The sequence below is a fragment of the Seriola aureovittata genome, chromosome 1 (genome assembly GCF_021018895.1).
Source record: "Seriola aureovittata isolate HTS-2021-v1 ecotype China chromosome 1, ASM2101889v1, whole genome shotgun sequence".
NCBI classification, from domain to species: Eukaryota; Metazoa; Chordata; class Actinopteri; order Carangiformes; family Carangidae; genus Seriola; species Seriola aureovittata.
In genome coordinates, this window is record NC_079364.1 from 25,455,529 (window position 1) to 25,476,220 (window position 20,692).

At 42.9% G+C, this 20,692-nt stretch overlaps 1 protein-coding gene across 1 annotated transcript in view; it reads right to left on the reverse strand.

The window, feature by feature from the left end:
* Positions 1-599: 599 nt before the first annotated feature.
* Positions 600-20,692, reverse strand: part of nkd1 (NKD inhibitor of WNT signaling pathway 1) — a 33,000-nt gene continuing 12,907 nt past the window's right edge. Inside the window, exons 4-10 of the mRNA XM_056382449.1 lie at positions 14,528-14,585; positions 10,241-10,344; positions 10,007-10,102; positions 7,855-8,002; positions 6,905-6,986; positions 6,327-6,454; positions 600-5,708 (exon numbers count right to left, since the gene is read on the reverse strand). Coding sequence (XP_056238424.1) covers positions 5,176-5,708; positions 6,327-6,454; positions 6,905-6,986; positions 7,855-8,002; positions 10,007-10,102; positions 10,241-10,344; positions 14,528-14,585 — 1,149 coding nt within the window. The 3' untranslated portion in view covers positions 600-5,175. The remainder of the gene's footprint in view (positions 5,709-6,326; positions 6,455-6,904; positions 6,987-7,854; positions 8,003-10,006; positions 10,103-10,240; positions 10,345-14,527; positions 14,586-20,692) is intronic.

The window sequence follows — 20,692 nt, forward strand, 5'->3', positions numbered from 1 at the left end:
AAGCGGAGATCATGAAAATATTGCATTCATGTTCATCAAAAAAGTTCAAGCTAGTTAAACTTTTTACAGAGGGCAGCTAAATGTCATCCACTCACAGACTCCATGAGCCAATGAAATCTCCACATACAGCCTTTAAAATGATGGTTTCAGAACATCCATGTGTAAGAATCTGGTGTTTAATGACAAGAAGAAAGTGAATGTGAGAGAGATTGTACGGCGATAACACTGGCTGTAGACAGCAGTGCCTATTACCTTAAAAGAAAAGATCTAGGTTTTTGTTTATTTGTTTTGAGAGTTAAATGAGAAGATTAATACCACTGTCATGTCTGTATGGTAAATATGAAGCTATACTGCCAGCAGCCAGCTAACTTAGCTTAGCATAAAGACTGGAAATAAGGGCACCATTAAATATTCCGCCTACTAGCACCTCTAAAGCTCACTCATTAATATGCTCTATCTGGTTCTCTCTCAACAAGAAAACAAATATATATATATTTCCCAAAATGAAAGACCTACTTGTCAGTAGATGATATTTTTGCTTTTTGAATGCAATTCAGTACAAATGTTATGTTTTAGCATAAAGAATTGGTGTACTAATATCGTTAACTGGTACCTTTTATAAATAATATGTTCTTATTATACATACAATTGCACCGCACATATCTGAATGAAATAAGATGACTCCAATAGTCGGTGAGTTTATAAGGAACAGGTTCATACTTTAATAAAAGGGTATTTCCCTTGGCACAGATCTGCTATCAAATAAATAAAGCAATTAATCAAATACAATCTATATAAACTAAACAAAGTCATGAGAAACATTAGGAGGGAGGGGGATAGAAAACAGCTAGTGCTAAACAATTTTCTTTTACAACAAATACCATGTGAAAGTGTGTCTGTGTGTAGAGGAAGAAACAGCTTGTGGTAGAGGCAGAGAATTATTCCTCCCTGCTGAGTCAGATTGGTGTGGCGTAGGTATTGTCGGAGTACTAGCTGACAGTAGGCAAGAGAGATAGTTTGACAGTCATTCATTATAATAAGCCTTATTTTCTTTCTAAATGACGCTGGTTTAATCTTTCTGCAGTCCACTATATACATCAGATTTTTTTTTAATTTTTGATATATGGATATTAGTGGAGCAATACATACTATATTAACATGGAGAGGTGGCTCTGAATATCCTACACAACAGGACAGACGATAATGGATCTAGAGCAGTTTGTATGACAAGATTGGACTTTTTTTTGGTTCCAAAAAGAAGCATTAATAATTTGAAATATTAAAGTTACACCCACTCTCACATAACAATCTGGCAAGCAAAATAATACAAATAAATTCTGGTGGATTTAGAGGCATAGCTGACAACTTGGCTGCTGATAAAAAAAACAAAAACACCTGCACATGATCTTATTTTTCCCTCAGCAAATATAGATATATTGCCACTGTATGACAAGACAGAAGAGGGATTGTGACAGTGGTAAGGTTAACAATGAGGTTTTGACAACACGTTTTTTAAATGAAGAAATCTGTGTAATTAAAAACTGAAAAATAACTGTTTTCCCAACCCTTAACAAATGCTGTTGAGGTACCCTTGAGCAAAGTACAGCATCTAAAGATGCTCCAGAGACAGTGGTGGTCAAAAGGTAAGAAAGTACATCTGTAGTTTCTGGTGAGTAGTTTTTAAGTTTTGTAGTGTGACTTCTGGTAATTTTATGACTGTAAAGCAGGAGATTAACAAAAATGAGTTATGTGTCTTCAGTAAAACTCTCTCTGGGTGAAAGAAGTTTAAAAATTACAACCTGACCAAGCTTTTCACCCAAATTCCTTCAGAAGCCCTCGCTCACCGTGTCGAATCAGACCACCCTGCTGGGCGAGCAGTCGCCTGCTTGCTGTCCGTTCACACAAGACGACCGTTTCCACACAGCTTATATTTACAGTCATACACTGGTATCAACACTGTTTTGGGTGAGGTGCAAGCATTGACAAAGGAGTTACAGTGTTATGAGGGATCCAGTAACAAAGATTTGTTGCCCAGGAAAAGCAGTGTGAGGTGAAGAAGCTGAGGTATGGAACGCAGCTGTGATCCCCTCAGGGAATGACGCCGTATTCACCACCGGGTCCCATGAGATGACCCGTCTGCCTGGTGCCTCCTGCTAAAGGACAGCCCGCAGCTGTGAGAGGACATCGCAGGGCTGGCATACACTGCATTCTTGCTCATCACAAAAACACACATGCTTATGACAGACTAACACACTCAAACATAAGGGATAGTCTCAGCATGAAGCCTGCTAATGGTAAAGGGCTCTGGTTCACTCAGATCACCCCCCCTCTCTATGTGTGAGGCTACCTTAGAGCGAGGCACTTAAACTCTCATTGCTCTAAAGGTCAAGAGACTGGCCCCACTAGAATGAAACAGGAAAGTGCTGCAAAAGATCATGTCTGCTAAGCAAGAATATCAGTAGGAAAAACAGTGAATAATCCTGGAGAACATGCAACTCTAACTTCAGTGTCTCTGTCGCACCAGATGTGCCACGGGTAAGTTACATTTTTGCATGTGTTTTGCATGCGCCATCAACATCTGCATGTTTACAGCAGTGCCCTTAGAGCATCATGGGACAGGATGAGCAGGAGCCCGCAGGAGAGCAGCAGTGGTGAGTTATAGGTCTGGTGGAGACTGCAGGCCGGGCCCAGTGTTATCCAGCACCAGAGGAATGAGACAGCTGAAAGAGCCCTCGCCCCACCACACCACAAAGAAAGACCTGCTGACAGCTGGGGGACAGGAAGATGCCATGGAAACAGAGGAAGCAGCCGTGTGACCCTGGGCCAGTCCGAGAGGCCCGGACAACAGAGCTGCTGGGGAAAGTGCTGGCTTGAAAGTAAGAAAAGAAAAGCACGGAGCATGACAACTCCCAGGTGTGAATATGCGTGACTGCTTGGCTCTGAAGCGGGGCGGTGGTGAAATATTACATGTCTGCTCAGCAAAAAAGAATTCCTTGCATTAATTACTGTAAAATAAAAGGTCAAACCCCGTATTGATAAATGAAGTCACCAACCTCCAACTGGCTGCACAGAGCAAGGTTCAATGTATGTAAAATATGCTAAAGGGCCTGAGGCAGAACTAGTGTACTCTACTGCTTTGATGTCATAGATCACGCCATGTCTAGTTTTGTTTTTAAGTGTGTCATGGGACTGAGGACATGTGAGTCAACTGCTGACATCTTGGACAGGCAAACAAAAAAAAGAGTCCTTTAGGCACAAACACCACCAGACTAAACAGAAGCATTATAGTATAAGTATTAGGGATCGACCGATTATCGGCCTGGTGGTAATATTCAGCATCCGATTATCAGTGTCGTTGTTTTTTTAACCGATAACAGATAAAATAAAATATCTCTGAGTAAACGTGTTATTGTGTTACATTTTAAAAGGGGAGAGGTAAATCCTCTTATTGGATGATAATAATAATATCAGATAAAGCTATCAAATAAGAGCATATTTAGGCCTCCAGGTGAATCAGTTCATAGGTGAGAACAGCACCAAAATCAACCAATTAATTTCAGTCACTTTGCAGCCTGTGCATTAGGAACATATAGCTAAAACTAATGAAGTCTAATACAACAGTCCTTTAGTAAATCCTCCTTCCTCCTTGATTACAGATAATCAGTATTGGTATCGGCCTTGAAAAAAACCATATCGGTCAATCCCTTATATTTTAAAGGGGAAAGATAAGGTAGATATTTCTACCTTATCTTTATGCAGAACCCAGATACTAACGGTCTACATGAACAGCATGACGGCCATTAAATGACAGCTAAGCTTACATGAACTGAACTTGAGTAATATACTTTGATGTGTATTCAAAAGTACAGCCGTGTCCTCATATTTCATGCTCTAGACACACTACTGAACGTGACTGAACAGCACTGTTGAGAGTTGGGATTTTAGTCATTCAGCCTTTTACTTTGACTAATTATTGGGTCACGGTTACATAGCTAATCACATGGTGAGAGAGTTGAAACGGAGAGAGAGAATGAGGGACTGTGTGAGACTGAGTGAGTTAATACAGTTGTACATGTTCTTGTGAAAATGGGGCTCCAAGTGGTCTTATAAAATGTGGCTGTGTAGGGAAAACAAACATAAAAGCTTCAGATAGTGAATACAAAGATATCACATTATCAATAAAGCTTATAAAATTGATAACAATATATACCTTATGTACAGTAAATGTTAGTTAATAAAAGGAGCTTTTCGACACTTCAGTACTGCAGATCATGACATGATTTCTCTTATTTCAAAAAAAGTTTTGAAGTAATTTGAAAATAACTTCTGAATGCTTAGTCAAAGTCACCATTACAACAACAATTAGGATAAAATTAGAGGTAGCAGCGGATTTGGGATCTCTGTTCTTTTTTTTCCTTTTTTCTTTTACTTTTCCTTCCCATTAAACTTGCTTACGGGGTATTGCGTGCTTAGATCAGAATCTTCATTTTCATCTTCAAAAACCTGCCTGACAGCCAGCTTTAAATACTCACGCACCCATGAGCGCACTTCAAGTGGTTTTCAACAGACACCAGTGTCGTGACACTCACACACACACTCTTCCTACGCCCACACATTCACACAATGTTTCTCTCACACACACACACACACACACACACACACACACACACACACACACACACACACACACACACTATGCCCTGCTCTCCTATCATCTATATTCCTTCATATATTTTCATCTTTACACCACAGTCTTTCTTCCTCTCATCCCTCCTGTTCCTTAAAAACCTTTTGGCTTAGTGGTCTGGAAGGGCTGTGGTGCTGGTTTAGAGCCGTAGAGTTCATCAGGTAGTGGGATACAAGGTCTGGGGGAGAGGAGCTGTATATTAAATCTGTCCCTCCGTTCCTCCTCTCGAGCCCCAGCCGTGATCCTCAGTCCTGCTGCATACCCAAGTCTGACCAAGCTGTTTATAACACTGGTTAATAACATCTCAGCACTGGACTGCCCCTCCCATGATCCTCCTCTCCTCCCTATGTCCTGTGTCCAGTACAAAGCCACTGAAGGGCTAACTGCACAGTATTTGAGGAGGTGGTTGACTGTAGTCAGTGCCTGCAAGCCTGGTTGGGTTTTGTGGGGCTGCAGGAGTGCTGAGCTGTCACAGGCAGGGTTGAAATTCAGGACTGATAAAAATGGTGGTAGTGGTGATGGTGTTCATGGTGGTGGTGATGCTCGTGCCGCTGCACCACTTGCGCCAGCCCCCCCTCATAAAGCAGCACACTGGGCAGGTCCCTCACCTGCTCCTTCTCCACCACTGGTCCTGAAGCTGCCAGAGGGCCTAAAGCGCGGTAGCCCTGGCTCTCCTTGGACCGCTGCTTGTGTTTGCGGTAGGGGGCTGTGGACTGGTGAGGTGGGGTCTGGCTGGGTAGGGCCGGGGGAGGAGGTACACCTCGGCTTCTCATCACCCTGCCACTGATCTGTGCAGGTGGTGTGCGGCTGTGGGTCTTGGGAGAACGGAGGGCATGTTTCCCTGAGTCTTGGCCTCGCGGCCGGGGAGGGTGGAGGCTGTCCGGAGCAACAGTGTCCACAACAGTTTGCAAGCGGCGGTGGTGGGAATGGGAGTGGCCGTTTTCTGGTTCGTGGGAGCGAGAGCGTGTCTGGTTGGATGAGCGGGTCTGAGGCTCTGCCTTTGTCGGTTCTGTGACTGGAGCTGTGAAACAGACAGACAAGCATTTATTTTAACTGAGAGCAGCATCAATGACAAACGTCAAGGTTGCAGGGAAACAACTCTGTCACAGGAGTGATGAATGTTGAGATTCATTACATTTGTACTCAAAACCCAGCAAAAAAGAAGAAGAAAAACAATCCATTATATGCAACTTATTTTGCCAACAGCTCACTAATGAAGATCCACTAAAAAGCTCCGAGGTAAGATTGTGGCAGCTTGATTTCAGGTTCTGTCTTCATGTGGATAACGCTGACACACCGTGACACAGAGCAGATCTCTGTTAGCGCTTTCCTAACAGAACCAACATAATCACATGTCATCGCTGACCATCAGATCAAGGCCGCTGCTTATTAGACCTAATACTTCACTTCACAACAGCCTGTTCTGTTGATGGGCTTTAGCCTTGAACACTTGATGTATTGTGCTTGCCTGAGCCCAGATGTTTGTACTGGCGAGCAGCTCAGTGGGCTGGTAGTTCCACCTAATGGCTCCAAGCAGGTGCCGCAGTAATGAGGGCCCCTGGATGCAGCTTCAAAGGGCCACGGTCTGTGTTTCTCCCTCCCCTCTCCCCCTCGTTACCCCTGGCCCCGGTCCACTCACCGGCTCCGAAGCGGGATGTGTAGTTTTCGATGCCTGCCAGGTCCAAGTAGTGGTTCCTGCGTTCCAGGTTCTCATCCACACAGTGGCGCTGGCAGCCCGGCTGGGTGTGGTGGTCACTGTGGTGGCGCCTGTGGACACAAGCGGCACCTCTCATTAGGTAGCAGTTTGGGTCAGTGAGGTTCAGTATGGTAGTGTTTGGAGAAAGTAAAACAAGTGTTCCTTATGATCAGGCAGCAGCATGCGAATTGTTAGAGAAGTGAGATTGTGACTGGAAAATCACAGGTTTAAACCTCAACTGGAAGTATCTGAACACAGGGCTAACTCTTCCCTCCACTGCTACCTCTTCCTTAGTACAGTGTAAGTAAATCTGGGCAAAACTAATTAAAGAGTAGACGACTATTGCAGATCTCAAGTGTGTGAACAACCACTACCCCTTGCAACTTTTATGAGAAAAGAAAAGGGGGATGTTCAAATCAGCGATCTAATAAAAAAAATCTGATGATGATAAACTTCATATTCTTCTTGTAGACACCACAAGCTTAAATAATAGAAACTGTGTTCAGAGGAGGTGGGTTTACCTTAGGAGTGCTCGAGTCTTCTTGTCTGCACTCTTGGGGTCTTCTGTACACTTGTCATTTTTCTCTCTGGGGTGGGACAAGTCTGTGAATGTGTGAAAGACAGGAGGCTATTATCAAAGAGAGCTACACAGAGCAGCCACACACACACACACTCATACACACACACACATACACATGACAACAGTCACACAAGCCTCAGAAGAAAGCAACCTTTGTTTTGGGGTTTTACTTTGAAGATCTATAGAAAAGGAAAAACAACAATGCTTCATTTATTCTATTTTCAACTCGCAGCCTCTTATAAGGCGTGAAATGAAATAAAAAAACTTGCAGACTTCAGAAATAGTTTATTAAGGCTGCGAGATCTGATGCAGTTTGAAATTAGCATGAAGGCAAGCGGCGATATTTTCAAAGCTTGCTCTGTTTGAATCTCTTGATGGATATTTATAGTCGAAACAATAGGACGCAAACACACAGGAATATATACTTTTTGAGATATTTTTCCCTGACTACTTGTTTACCAAGTCATCAGTGAGAAAAGTTAAGTTGAACGTAGCTATATTTTCCCAGCAGCTCTGAGAAGGGGGGGAGGAAGAGAGGGGGAGAAGAGGGGAGAAAAGGGAACTTTGGAGAAAAGAAAAATGGCTGTGGTTATCAAAAGGACTCGGCACATCTCTTAAGGTTTCTTTCAGAGTATTTGAAGGCACTGAGGGAGGGGGCCTTCTCTTGGCTCTGTCACTCCCCCCATCATTAAAAATGAACCCCATTGAGTGGGAGAGATGGAGCGACTCTGAGACTGCGAGGAACAAAGCTCTGACAGGCCTGAAGCAGCCGCCTTTCTGCATGACAACAAACACATCTCTGGCTGAGCTGACAGCAGGCAACACAAGGGAGACCCCAAAATGCCCTCTCTTCTCCTCCGCCCCCACCCACTGTGTTAATGCAAGCTTTACCTGCCGCACCCTGCGTGCAACTCCTCCACCGCTGGCTGGAATCAGGCGCCACCGAGAGCTTGACCCGCAACGTCTTGCTGCTGCCGGGAGAGTGGTTGACGGAGGCGTCCACGACCTCGTAGATGGTGTGGAGCAGGCTGGTGATATCCTGCGGGAGAGAGGTTATGGGAATGTGTTTGATCTGGGCTTTTTGATATGCAGCTTCCATTTATCACTTGATCACAACGTATAACAAAGATATTGTGTGGATTATTGGTAACACTGGTGCAGAGACACAGAGTTTCAGTGCACATATTTCACAGAAGGAATCAAGAACAAAGGGGCATGCTGTAGGAGACTATTCTTATTACTACACTGTTTGAATTCAGTATTCTGTAACTTTGTGCATGTATCATAAACTTCATGCTAGCTAGGAATTTAAAGAAGTGACTCAGACAACAGCGAACAGAGAAACACACTGATGTCAGTTGTTTTAGTTCAGCTTTCCAAGTGAAACGATCAGACAGGGTGTAAAGACAAGTTATAAATTCATGAAAAGAAACGTCTCTGCGGTAGCAGGGGCGGCTGACTGAGATGTCAGACCTGATATCAGTCATGTTACAGCTGTGTGAGCTCTAGACTTTTTCTGTTTAATTCCTCAATGTCTTTTAAATGACTGAGATCACGTCTGCATACGGAGTGACATGTTTGTAGGTTTTCAAATAAGTGCAACAAAGAGCATGTATACATATACTCAAAAGCACACATTCAAATGCAAAGCAGCCCTGTCCTCGCATGATTCATGCAAACAGATGTTCTCATGTGACTGCAGGTCATTATGATGCTCTGCCTCAGGCCAAGGAAAAGGAGGGACAGAATTATAGGAACAAAGACAAATTAAACAATTACCAACATCAAAACTTTCAAATGAAAGGTGATTCCATGTTTACTTCAGGAAAAGATAGCTGACCGTATTTGGACTCCTTAATTTGCACATAAAATAACGCTGTCTCTTGTGGCTGTTTATATTATTTAAATATTCAGCACTGACAAGTGTTTGGTGCACCATACTGAGCTAATGACTCCTTCTTGGGTCTTGGCAACTACGCTGGATCTTTTCATAGTAAACTCAGCTTTAATTGTCCATAAAGATTTCACCTGGTATGGATGTGAAATGAATTGACTCATACAGTATCTCAAATCTCATCAGCGTTTTACTTTACGCAACTTCACCAAAAGCGCTTATGTGACCACACTGCTGAGAATTAAGCCACACGAAGACTCTACTAGTATAATTTTCACTCACTATACCACTCTGGCTCACAAAAAAAGGACTATTATGAATTCTTCAGGGACCGGTTCCACATACTGGTTTCAGATATAGATGAACTATAAAAAAATAAATAAATAAATAAATGAAATAAAATAAAATCTTTTTCTTTTGCTTCCTTCTCTTTTTTATTTGTGTGAAGAGGTACAAAAAAAAAAAAGAGTTTGAGAAGAAAGCTCTTCTTTCCTCCTCCAAGCCGCCGCCTGCCGTCTCATGAGCCGTGGAGCCACAGGCAATGCCAAAAAAACTGCACAGCCAACCACACAGAGGACAGCTCAAGTCTCTTTGCGCTGTTTCAAGTTGTTCTCAAAAAAACACAGGCCTTTCTGGATGTTCTCTCAGATCTGTACCAGGCAGACGCAGGCCACAAGGTACCTCGCAGGAGTGGGAACACACAGACAGTGCTGGATTTGGTTCTTAGGAGTGAGATTGGGTTAGAGGCTTATAGCTTCTGTCCTCACTTTCTTTTTGGGCGAGGTAATACCAGAAAAAGTTAACAGGGAAGTTACTGATTCATTTCCAGGCAAAGATGATATGGTGTTTTGTATAAGTAAGCTGTTTGATCTGTAATTTTTTTTGTGGCATTAACTTCAAATGTGTGTACTCAAAAATGTTTCTTTCATATTTTTTCCATTTATATTATTGCAAAGTACAGGAAAATGACAAATGCTAACTAGGTACGCTTGATATGAAAAAGGCTGAACGATTTACTTTTCAACAAAGTGACTACTGTGTGGTGTTGGCAGCTGTTTTGTTTTAATTGTCTGCTTTGTATTCATTTGCTTGCTTGTTCATTCATTCATTTCTCCAGGTTAAAACCGTTTCGGAGCAGATGGCTATTACCTCTCTGGTTACTTTGCCGTTGTTGTCAAAGTCGTAGAGGGTGAAGGTCCACTCCTGCCTGTTATCCTCTTCCACCGACACAGCGCACTCCAGCTCCTGAAACAGCACAGCATTGAACTATCAACATCATCCAGTGTGCATGTGAGTGTGTATTTGTGTGTGTGTCCTCCTGCCATTGCCCTAGTTTCATCCAGAGGGGAGGTAATAAACGTCCTGTTCAGTGTTGACACTCACTTCAAACTGGAGCTGTTTCTGTGGCCCTGCGGGGGATTGGCTGTCCCTCTCCTGCATCTTCTCCTCCACACAGCAGCTGTCTGTCTTCTCCGGGGGTAAAGCCACTGCAGCGACACACACACACAGACACACACACACAAAGATAAAAGAGGGAGCCTCGGGATGGTAACGTTGAGTGCAGTCATAACCTGAGGATATGCCGTTGCCTTCAAGTGTTCCTTGTAAGCTCATACTTCCGAGCTTGGCAATCGCAATTAAGTTATGTCACATATTCAAGTGCTCCTGGTTTGAAATAAATCTACACAGCCACACTCCTCACTCTTTTTGTCTTACTGAAATAAGATTTTTTATATTCATATTAGTAATATATTATATTTGAAGGCAGTATAGGTGCGGAAATAATACATACATAGTATCAACAATTTTGTTGGAGACTTCAGGTTTCAGAATTCAATTGAATTTTACTTGTACAGTGTATTTACATTATTTTCCTTTAATTTTCAAGGGTGGCAGAAAATCAAAGTATCTGACAAAAAATGCTCTTTGGATTATCACATGTCTAAAACGCTAAGGGGAAGCAATCGGAGCAAACTGATCTGTGATCTTTTGTTTCTTTTAAGACATTTTAAGTTGCTTCTACCAGTACTGAAAATACACTCGCGCTGCCAGGTTTGAGAAATGTTACTCAAATTGAGTTTCATGTCAAATAACAAGATAATTACTGCATCATTTCAGAGAGCAGAAGTGATGTAGAATCGAAACATCAAGACGGGAACCGGAGCTCAAAATGTCAATCCAGTGCAAAGAAAAATGTTTAAACTGTGACAGAACTGACTCTCTAGTGGCAAAAGCTCTTCCATCACCCACACATAAAGTAATAGTTTTTAAACTCTTAGCCACCATATATATCCCAGTGAGTTTGCACTGAGAGGGGATGTCAAACATGAAACTGAATGGTATAACATGCCTAAAACATGACAGAGTATTAGGTGGCTTTCGATTATAAATGGTGGAACTAAAACTGCATCTGAACATCAAAGGCCTATAGGACGCCCCTGAGTCCCCAGCTCAGTGCAGCAGAGCTCATCATTTCATGGAACGACATTCATTACATTACCATCCAGACGGAGAGTACAGGGAGACAGTCCAGAGGGAGCATTAATCTGTCGTATACATTTTAACAGTCAAACTGACGGCCAGACCAAACTGTGTAGAGCCTGACAACGTTTCCAATACCATAAATCAATGAAGGTTTCACTGTACTACACTTTATGACATAGATATTCCCAGACCACAACCCTGCTTTGTTATGATCAGTGAACACAAGTTACTGTATAGGGTGGGACTCCATTAGGAGTGCAATCCATTACAATTATGCAATTAAGACATTTGTGTAGCCTTAAGTGATGACTTAAAAAGTTATAACTGTGCAATACATTAAGGTAATATCTGCGGTCACGATTAATGGTAATGGTATTTTGGGATTGCATGGTATTGTAAGGTGGTCCACACTGGTGGACAGAAATAACACGACTGTCATTGTGTGGTTGGATGTTTTAGTTTCAGAGCCGGATGTTAGCCCAGCTCTAATGCTACCGGATATCCTTCTCTGCTTTGAAATTCAACATTTGTTTGACACACGAGGCCGCAGATACATGCAACATGTAACTGAGACCTGAGAGGTGTACGTGTCGGTCCCTTTGCGAGCCTCTATGAGTTATGGTTTTCCAGACACATCCTTGCTTCATCTTCATTGGTGTTTCAATGTAGCCTCTTACAGCTTTTACTCAGCCACAGCCCCTGTATGTTTCACTTCTCGTCATTAGCTTTGCTGTGTGTAAGCATCAGCCCCCCCTTTCCCCGCATCCAATCACAAACCTGTAGGCAGCAAACACACCCATAAACCCGCACAGACCACGCCCCTCTCTCTCCACCCTCCACAGCTCCTCTCTCCTCCCGCCACACTTTGAAGTTCCATTCTCAAACCTTTTGGATGAGGATCAGAAAGGCTGTAAAACAGAATCACTAATTAATTAAGCCAAGTCAAATCTGAAACACTGTTTGTTTGCTCGCCAACAGAGCAGACACAACAGCCCAATTTCTTTCCTCCTGATCCAAAGCAGATCAAAGCAGACCTGTCTCATCCCTGGGTAGGGGAAAATGCCAGAAATGAAAGGCATCGTCCCAGGGAGCTTTCACCAACTTTTTGGAGAGGAGCAGCATTTTGGGTCCTGCTGTTTGATCATCTGAGGTGCTCAAAGGGAACATTGTGTGCAGGGGCAAATCTGTTCCGTAGCAGGCTCAATATGGTGGTGAGATGCTTATCTCGGAGCTAATGAAATGCCGGGAGGAGTAACAGTAATCTGCTATCACCCTCCCCCCTCCACGACCCCCCACCCTCCACCACCACCAGAGACATAAGCCGGCTCTTTATGAGAGAAGCTGCCGCCAGGGGATTGGCTGCACATCAGATCTGAGGGGCAAGACGAGGGCAGCCGAGGCTGGCACCCTCCATGCCAAGCCTGCTCCAGCAACCCTGCTACACACACGTGCACGCATACACTTGAACACGCACACAAACACCAGTTCTGGCAGGTTAGGAAAGCTGCCACACACAGTGAGCAATCACACCCAGCTTAGCTTGGAGACCGTATTACACGTAACAGAGCCTGTCCCCCCTCATACATTCGGACAGCTCAGTGCTTGGTACCAAGGTGATTTTGGGATGGGCAGGATGAGATGGCCTTTGTAATTACTTTTCTCTTCCTTCAGAAACCACCACTGAAGTACTCAGCTTCTCATGAACAGGACACTTAGTATCCCTGCAGTCTCATTTAGCTATTTAGTGACCAACTGTAATCGGCAGCCTCCATGTGAACAGGTGTAATACAATCTGAGGCAAGGTGCTTCTGAACAAAAGGATACAGAACTTCATAAAAAGCCCATCTAGGCTGTTCTTGCATGCGTGCAGTACCGATGTTGAGTATCCTAAAGACACTTTCATCACTAAGCCCTTCTTCCCATCCTTGCAATTTTTGCCAGGAGGTTCCCAGAAAACTTCAATCCCCAGAAAACTTTATTTGGAAGTGCTTCCTTAAACCCAGAGGAAATTAGGTTTTCATGTACGTTCGCTGTCCTATCATCTTTGTTCTCACTGTTTTCCCTCCCATTCCCACGTTAGTCCACTTTGTCAGATCTATAGACAATGGATCTGATCACAGCAAAGTGTCTTGTTATGAGGACAATTTATTTCAAGCTAAAATAAAAAACTGTTTAGATAGCAATTTTCATTAGTAAGTTAACATAATAGCTACACATATAATATTTGACAATTTCTCAGGCAGACAAATTAATTTGGATGTATCCACTTCTGGCTCATAAAGTGAGTCCAAACTCCAGACGCTTGAAAAAGTGTGCTGGTATGAAACAGAAACTTGTTGATTACCTCAACTCCACTCAACTAGCAAAACTGTGGCCCATTCTCCCTGAATGAGACCCCACAAATATTCTGGTATGTGATATCTCTACACCCACAGACATGACACCGTGGCCGCCCCTTGCTTCCCATCAGTGGCTGAGTTTGCCTTCATAACTTGAATATGAGAAATAAAATTTCATTAACGTCTGAATTATGGATATATTCACTCATAAACTATGGAATCTTTTATTGAAGCAAATTATCTAAGCTCGCACCCGTTAATCATGGAGAATGAACAGAGCACCATACTCTAATTTACAACATCTGTCTTGAAGGGAGGACAAGCTCGGACCAGACTCCGGTTCAGCCCAATGACTAAACATAATTTCCAGCTCCATTTATCAGTCATGTTATCTCTTGTCTCTCTTCTCTATGAAGCACAACTGAAATAAAGGTCTCGCTTCCAAATTCTGGGCTGGTCTCATTCAACTTTGCATTTCAGCCTGCACCTCACGTCCAGTGCTGTCTTTAAATGGGAGGGAGAGACTTTCTTCTCCCGGAGCTCTTAATCCAGGATCACATCACATCAGGGAAAAAACATGGGGGAATGGAGGCACTTTGCAGAGCACCGCTGGGGGAGGGGTGGATAAGAGATGGAGGAGGTGAGGAGGCGGGAGGGAAGGTAAAGGGGACCTCATCAGCACATTGTTGGAGCTTAGCGAGTGGGTGTGGAGCAGAAGGGTAAAGAGGAACCACACAAGACAGTTGCAAACAGTATTTCTTGCAGGTTTTTCATTCAAATCAAACTAACAGGGACCACATGAGCTGCTGCAACCTTTGGTGATGATGATGAAGAGCAAGGGGCCTACCTTCTAAGCGGTAGTGTTCATCACCAATCCCATCAGCACATGCTTCATCCATAGAGTCCTGGAGAGAGGAAGAGAGAGAGAACAAGACACATATATCAGTGCTTCAAGTCATACAGTGGAGAAGTATAATATTTTTGTCACGTAAAACAAACATCTTTAACAGTGCAAATCCACAGCACAGCTTTCCAACACTGAGTGACATGCCCAAATCGAAATTATAGCGTTTATACATCTATATATGAACAAAGTTTGACAGCTGCGTGCTGAGCTTGAACAGCAGCGGAAAGTTTAAGAGGCTAGTAATTGCAGGACTGAAATGAACTGAGCATAAGACTGGCAGTCGGAATTGAGACTATAAAATAAGTATCTAAATCACTGCCGTCGGCCCTGCAGGGAATTATGAGAAAGACGGCTGGTAGTAGAGGCTATTTCGGTGGCGGGCTATCGTTGCAGCGATATGTTCAGAGGCTTGTTTTGTCCCGGACAGTTTTCAACCGGGCCCCCTCTCCTGGCAGCTCTATCTGTTAGTGCATACCACAGAGACTGGCGGGACATGTGATCCCCGAACTTCGCTGTGGAAAAGTATGGCTCAGGTATCCATGTTGCATTACAGTCATCTGGCCAAAAAACCATTACTCATGGGCTGACAAACGCATATACATGCACACATTCGTACACACATACACACACATTCAGTGACCCACCCCTGTGCTTTCTTCCAGAGTTTCCCACTGCACATTAACTACTTTCAGTCAGTCATCAAAAATGAGACAAACTGCACACACTCTGCTTTGATTAAAGGTGATGATTAACCTTAATTAAAAATAGCTCCTTTAATGTAAGTGTACGAGCATTTGTGTTTCTTGTATACATGGTGGTGTGTGTGTGTGTGTGTGTGTGTGTGTGTGTGTGTGTGTGTGTGAGAGAGAGGCAAAGCTGTGACAGCGTGAGAGGGGATTTCTGTGTAATCCAGAGAGGTAGAAGGTCAGATGGTGTGATCTTACCCTCCTCAGACTAGTGCCGGCCAGGCTGCAGCATTGTAGGTGGCCTCAGGAAGAGAATACAGCAAACCACAGGACTAACTGACTGGCTGGCTGTATGACTGATTGCCCAAAGCAGGTATAAACCTGTGTTTGTTGTTGGTGTGGATAGGTCAACACACGTTACAGCCTAGCTTCCATTAGCCTGCTCCTAAGCTGGTTTTAATGCAGGTCAGACGCTGCTCAGCTTCGGGATGATAAAAGGGTCACCAGTAGGTTCTATGATAACTGCAGGATCACATAAGGGTTACAACAGAGTGCAAGAAAAAGATACTAGAGCTGTGAACTATGCTTGAACTGACAACTGGTGTAAACAAAAGTGTTTTACTTCACCAAATGTTTTTGAACAAGGTCAACAATGAACTTTCTTACTTCAAATGGGTTTTGTTGACAGATGTTCAGACTATATAAACTATATGTAGACTTAAGTATGATATATGATTGCATCCAGTTTTGCACATTTGCCAACTAAATTGATAATTCTATTGTCGATAAATGCTTATGGCCATTAAATGACTAGTAAGTTAGTTCAACAGTCACAGTTGATGCATCATTTTCAACAGGCAATTCATTCATGTTAAATTAAAGATGGCTACTTCTGCAGGTCCTGCATTTGTAGGGTTTGTGGTACTTGTCAGCTTTAGTAGTGATGAAAATACCTAATATTTACGATAAGTTTAATTATGACTTCTCTCCTTCTGTCAATATACACACTTGCTTTCTCCAACTTGTGTTCCACACAGATTGGTTGATGCGTGTTGACCCGCTCAGATAGGTCACAGTCATGGCTATGAGCCACATCACTGGGTAAGTGTAAATTACTCTGTGGTAACATTAACATTGGCCTCTGTTTCAATAATACCTCATAGATAAATAAAATCACTCCACAATCCAAATTCCTTTAATTCCTCACGCAGAGACACGTGCACACCCGTACACAAACACAGCATCTTGAAAGCATTTCAGTTTTTTGATGAATGATCCAAAATTATTGAGGGGTTAGCCAAGAACATGAGAAAAAAGGGGGAAGAGGAATGTGCTAATTGGTTGTTGTCTGTGGTGATGGATGGGAGCTGTATTATTAGTATGCTGGGGTTACTCTGGGATTTGCTCTGGTCAGTGTTAAGGAAAAAAATATCCCATGCTTTTTTTACTTTAGACTCACACACGCATGCACGCACACACACATAAACACACTAACTCCCTCCCCTCATGAAAAGTCTCTGACCACTAAATAGAAATGGATATACAAGGAAGTAGAAAAAGAAAAACAGTATTTTCAAACTGGAGCAGAAAACCCAAATTTCTCATCATCCTTATAAGTGTATTTTTCTTTGCCCTGTCACTTGTTAGTTGTTAAGAAAAAAAAAGAAAGACAGTTCTCCTGGTTTGGAAACCATGTAATGATGGCAGGTATCCAATCTTAAAAAAAAAAAAAAAAAAAAAAAAATCTAATCAAATCATAAAAATATATGGGAATATTCAGTTTGAATTTTCGTTCTCAGCTTTGTGGACATCCTCTATGGAGCTCCTGATGGCACTACCACTTTCGAGCTTAGCTCTCAAGTTTCAGGCTTTGGCAGTGATTGATCAGATTGTCCTGGGCCGAAAAATAACATGCAAGAGTTCTAAAAATAAGATGTTTGCTTCTGAGTTTCCTGCTTTCCCACCAGCCAATTAGTCAGGGACACAATGAGGCAAATTTCTTTTTTCAACTCCAGAAAAGGGAGGTTTGGACGGCAGAAGCAACAGTTCTGCTTCCATCTTCCTGATATCCTTTTTGCCTAATCTCCTTAGTCTGTGAATCATGTCTTGATATTATTCACAAACGTGGCGTTCTGAAAAGAGATAAAACTTATTTTAAAAAAGCATCAAATATTGTAAAAGGTTTTTAATATACCATACTGAAGGCAGAACAGAATTACATTATCACACACTAAAGAAGTAAGACATGAAGCAGTACTAGTAAAAGTGTTGTCACAGCATGTTAATGCTGGTTTTTGACGAGAAAGCAACTCAGTCCAGTTTGTCAAGCCACAGAGGAAAAAGGTTTGAACTCACTCCTTTCACTTTGACTTAAAATGAAGGCCCTCAGAGTGGATTTTGCCCCAAACTGTGATGCTGGTCATCCCTCTCTAAAATGATTTCTCAACTAATGAGTACAGATGAGCTCAACTGATGCAACATTTACAAACAGTTAGTGAATCTGAATGGTCAAGGCTGGCAATGAGAAAACGGGGTCTCATTAGTTTCTAGTACACATGTACTGTATGCATGCACAATGACCAGCTAAATGTATGAAAACGGTAAAAGAGCCATCATTTGGTCCAGCAATGAGCCAATAATGGGCTTCTCTTGGGAACCTCACTAATTCAAGGATCAGAGGTCACTGTGGGAGAAGCTACCCCCCACCCCCAGTGGCTCAATTTCAGTGCAAACGATGAAAACATGAGAGGCAATCCTCCATGAAGCAACTATTGGCACTGGCATTATAAACTCAACACAATATGATTCAGAGGCACTGCTGACTAAATCCGCTAAACACTGGGTGTCATTGTTTTGACTTTCAGTCTGCTCATTCATTCAATGCAGTTGTTTGTGCATACATGTTCTAACTCTGCTGTCATTTCAGACTCTGTTACGCCCACCTGCCAGCCTTTCCCGGCAGTAGAATCACCTGACCTGCTCCTCCTCTGCACTCAGTTGCTCACCTGTTCCCCATTCCCTCATCAGCTCCTCAGTATATACAGTATACCAGCTTGTTTCCACTTGCTCTCTGCCAGGTCTTTGTGCCACTTGCCTTAGCTTTCCAGCAGTCAGTTCTTAGCCTACCTGTTTTGATCCTGATCTGTGTTTTGAACCTTGTCTGCGTTATTTTGGATTTTGCCATAGCCCAACCCTTTGTTGGGAGCTTGGATTTTTATATCCTTGTTTTGTTCTACGCAAAGACTTCTACATCTGCCTCCTGAGTCTTGCTCTTGGATCTCTTTCTGATGACCGTGACATTGGGTGTTACAGTGTTTGGATGTTTTGCTCCTGCTTGTCTCTGTAGCTTATGAAAGCTAAGGCGAAGGTCTCACTTCCCTCTCTGCAGGATTCGGTCAGAGGCGCTGGCTTCAGGGCACAAACAAGCATCTTTCTGTTGCACTTGAGACCAGCTAAAACAATTTTCCAGACATGATGTTAAATGTTCTGTGGAAACCAGCGCATAAAGCATTTTGCTTTCAACGGCAGCCACGTCCAGAGCTTCTTCAGGGCCTTTAGGACAAGGGATTGTATGGCCCCTGTGTGTCTTAAAGTCATTCAAGCCCCTTTACAGAAAGTGATTTATTACTGGACTATAACACAGAACACAGTGTGCCTGCCCTATTACAACATCCCATATACATAACTCGCCGGCCTGAAGGCTTGTTTGGGTTGGCCATTGGAATTATTTGGCAATCCTCATCAATGGCACACTATATGAATATGGATTTGGAGATGCCAAAGACAGATTAGCATACTTAAGAATGATAATATTTACTAAACTAACACTACATCAAGTTATTTGTTTAAGAATGGCAACCACTCTACAGTACTCAGTATGTTTTTTTTATTAATGAAAACGTCAGCTCATTCAACGCCAGGCCTCAGACCAATTATTGCTAACTATAACAAACTAATAATTGACACATTTCAGTTAAACTTGATTACAGCGGACCAAATTAAATATAACTCAAGAATACTTTAATGGAAGTGTGGACTCAAGGCTTCAACAGATTTTCACCAGGATGATTTCGATGATTTTCACTTAACTTGAAAGCACACAGTATATGTTTGGATAGCCGATAAATTTGTAATGTAATTAACACAGCTTACAGAAATATCTTCATAGCTCGTTGTTGCTATACATAGTGTATAGCCCTGTGTGTCTACACATATAGATCAAGTTTGTGGACATGTGATAATAAATGTCTATCTCAGGCGAAAGCCTATTCTAACTTCATTTCACCACTGAGGTTGCAATGTGCTACATGCAGTGTAGATGTGAGAGCTGTAGCCTTTACATCCATGAAGTTATTCTGAAGCCACATTCTCAAGGAAATTAAATGAACATGCCACATTGCTGTTTACCCTGGCCATTTTCATCATGGCTCACAAGTCAACTATGCCAGCTCTGAAAAGGTAGCTCACCTGACAGAGTTAAACAGTTCCGTCTTGTCAGCAGTTTCAATCATTACATTTGCTTCAAAATGGTGAGATAGTGTTAAGTGACCCAACTGATCCCTTGGCTGCTAACCTTGATCAGCGTGAATAGGAATGAAGAAATCATCGATTGAGTACATCCTGAACCAATGCAGAGCAGAGTGTAGTCGGAAAAGTGCACTGTGCTCAACTAACCTACCCTCGATACAAGGTTAAAAGTTAAGAAAGGGTTCTTCTGCTATTGCATTTGATATTTTAGGGTCCATATTCTGCAGTAGAGCGGCTGCATGCTGGTATATAAGCAATTTAGTGAGTTAAGACAGACAGTTGCCACTAGCGTCATCCTCACTCTGGCACTCCAGACATGGACCCACTGGGCCATTTCTTTTTTCTGTCTGAAAGCAAAAGGGTACATTAAAGTGCAAGTAATGTGTACTTGTATGTGATTGTGGGAAAGTCCCACAAGGCCTCTTGGTCTCCATGCTGTCTTCCTCCACGACCCACCACACAGGCTGACAATTTATGCAGCCGACGACAGCTCCCCCTGATCACGCGCCAGGGCTCAGTGGAAGCAGGCCTCTAGAGCAATGGCAGCGCCACTGGCACTCCATCAAAACCCAGGAAAAATCTCATTAGTACTGCGGCTGGGTTCCTCCTGCTTCGTTCTCCACACAGCGCAAGAAAACACCTTGAGGACTGTGACGTTCGGGGCAGTGGTGCCGACATGAAGGGGGGAGCGTCCCACATGAAAGGCCATTTAGCCTGTGCAAGGTGAGACAGGAAGAGTGACAGAGACAAGGGAGAATGTGGGAATTGCAATAGTGCTTCTCCAAGTACGTCTCCTTCCCCTGGGCCTTCAAACAAGAGACAGCTGAGGTCGCTGACACTCACATAAAAGCCACTGAGCACTGGAGAGGGTGAAATAGAGCCTTTACTGAAA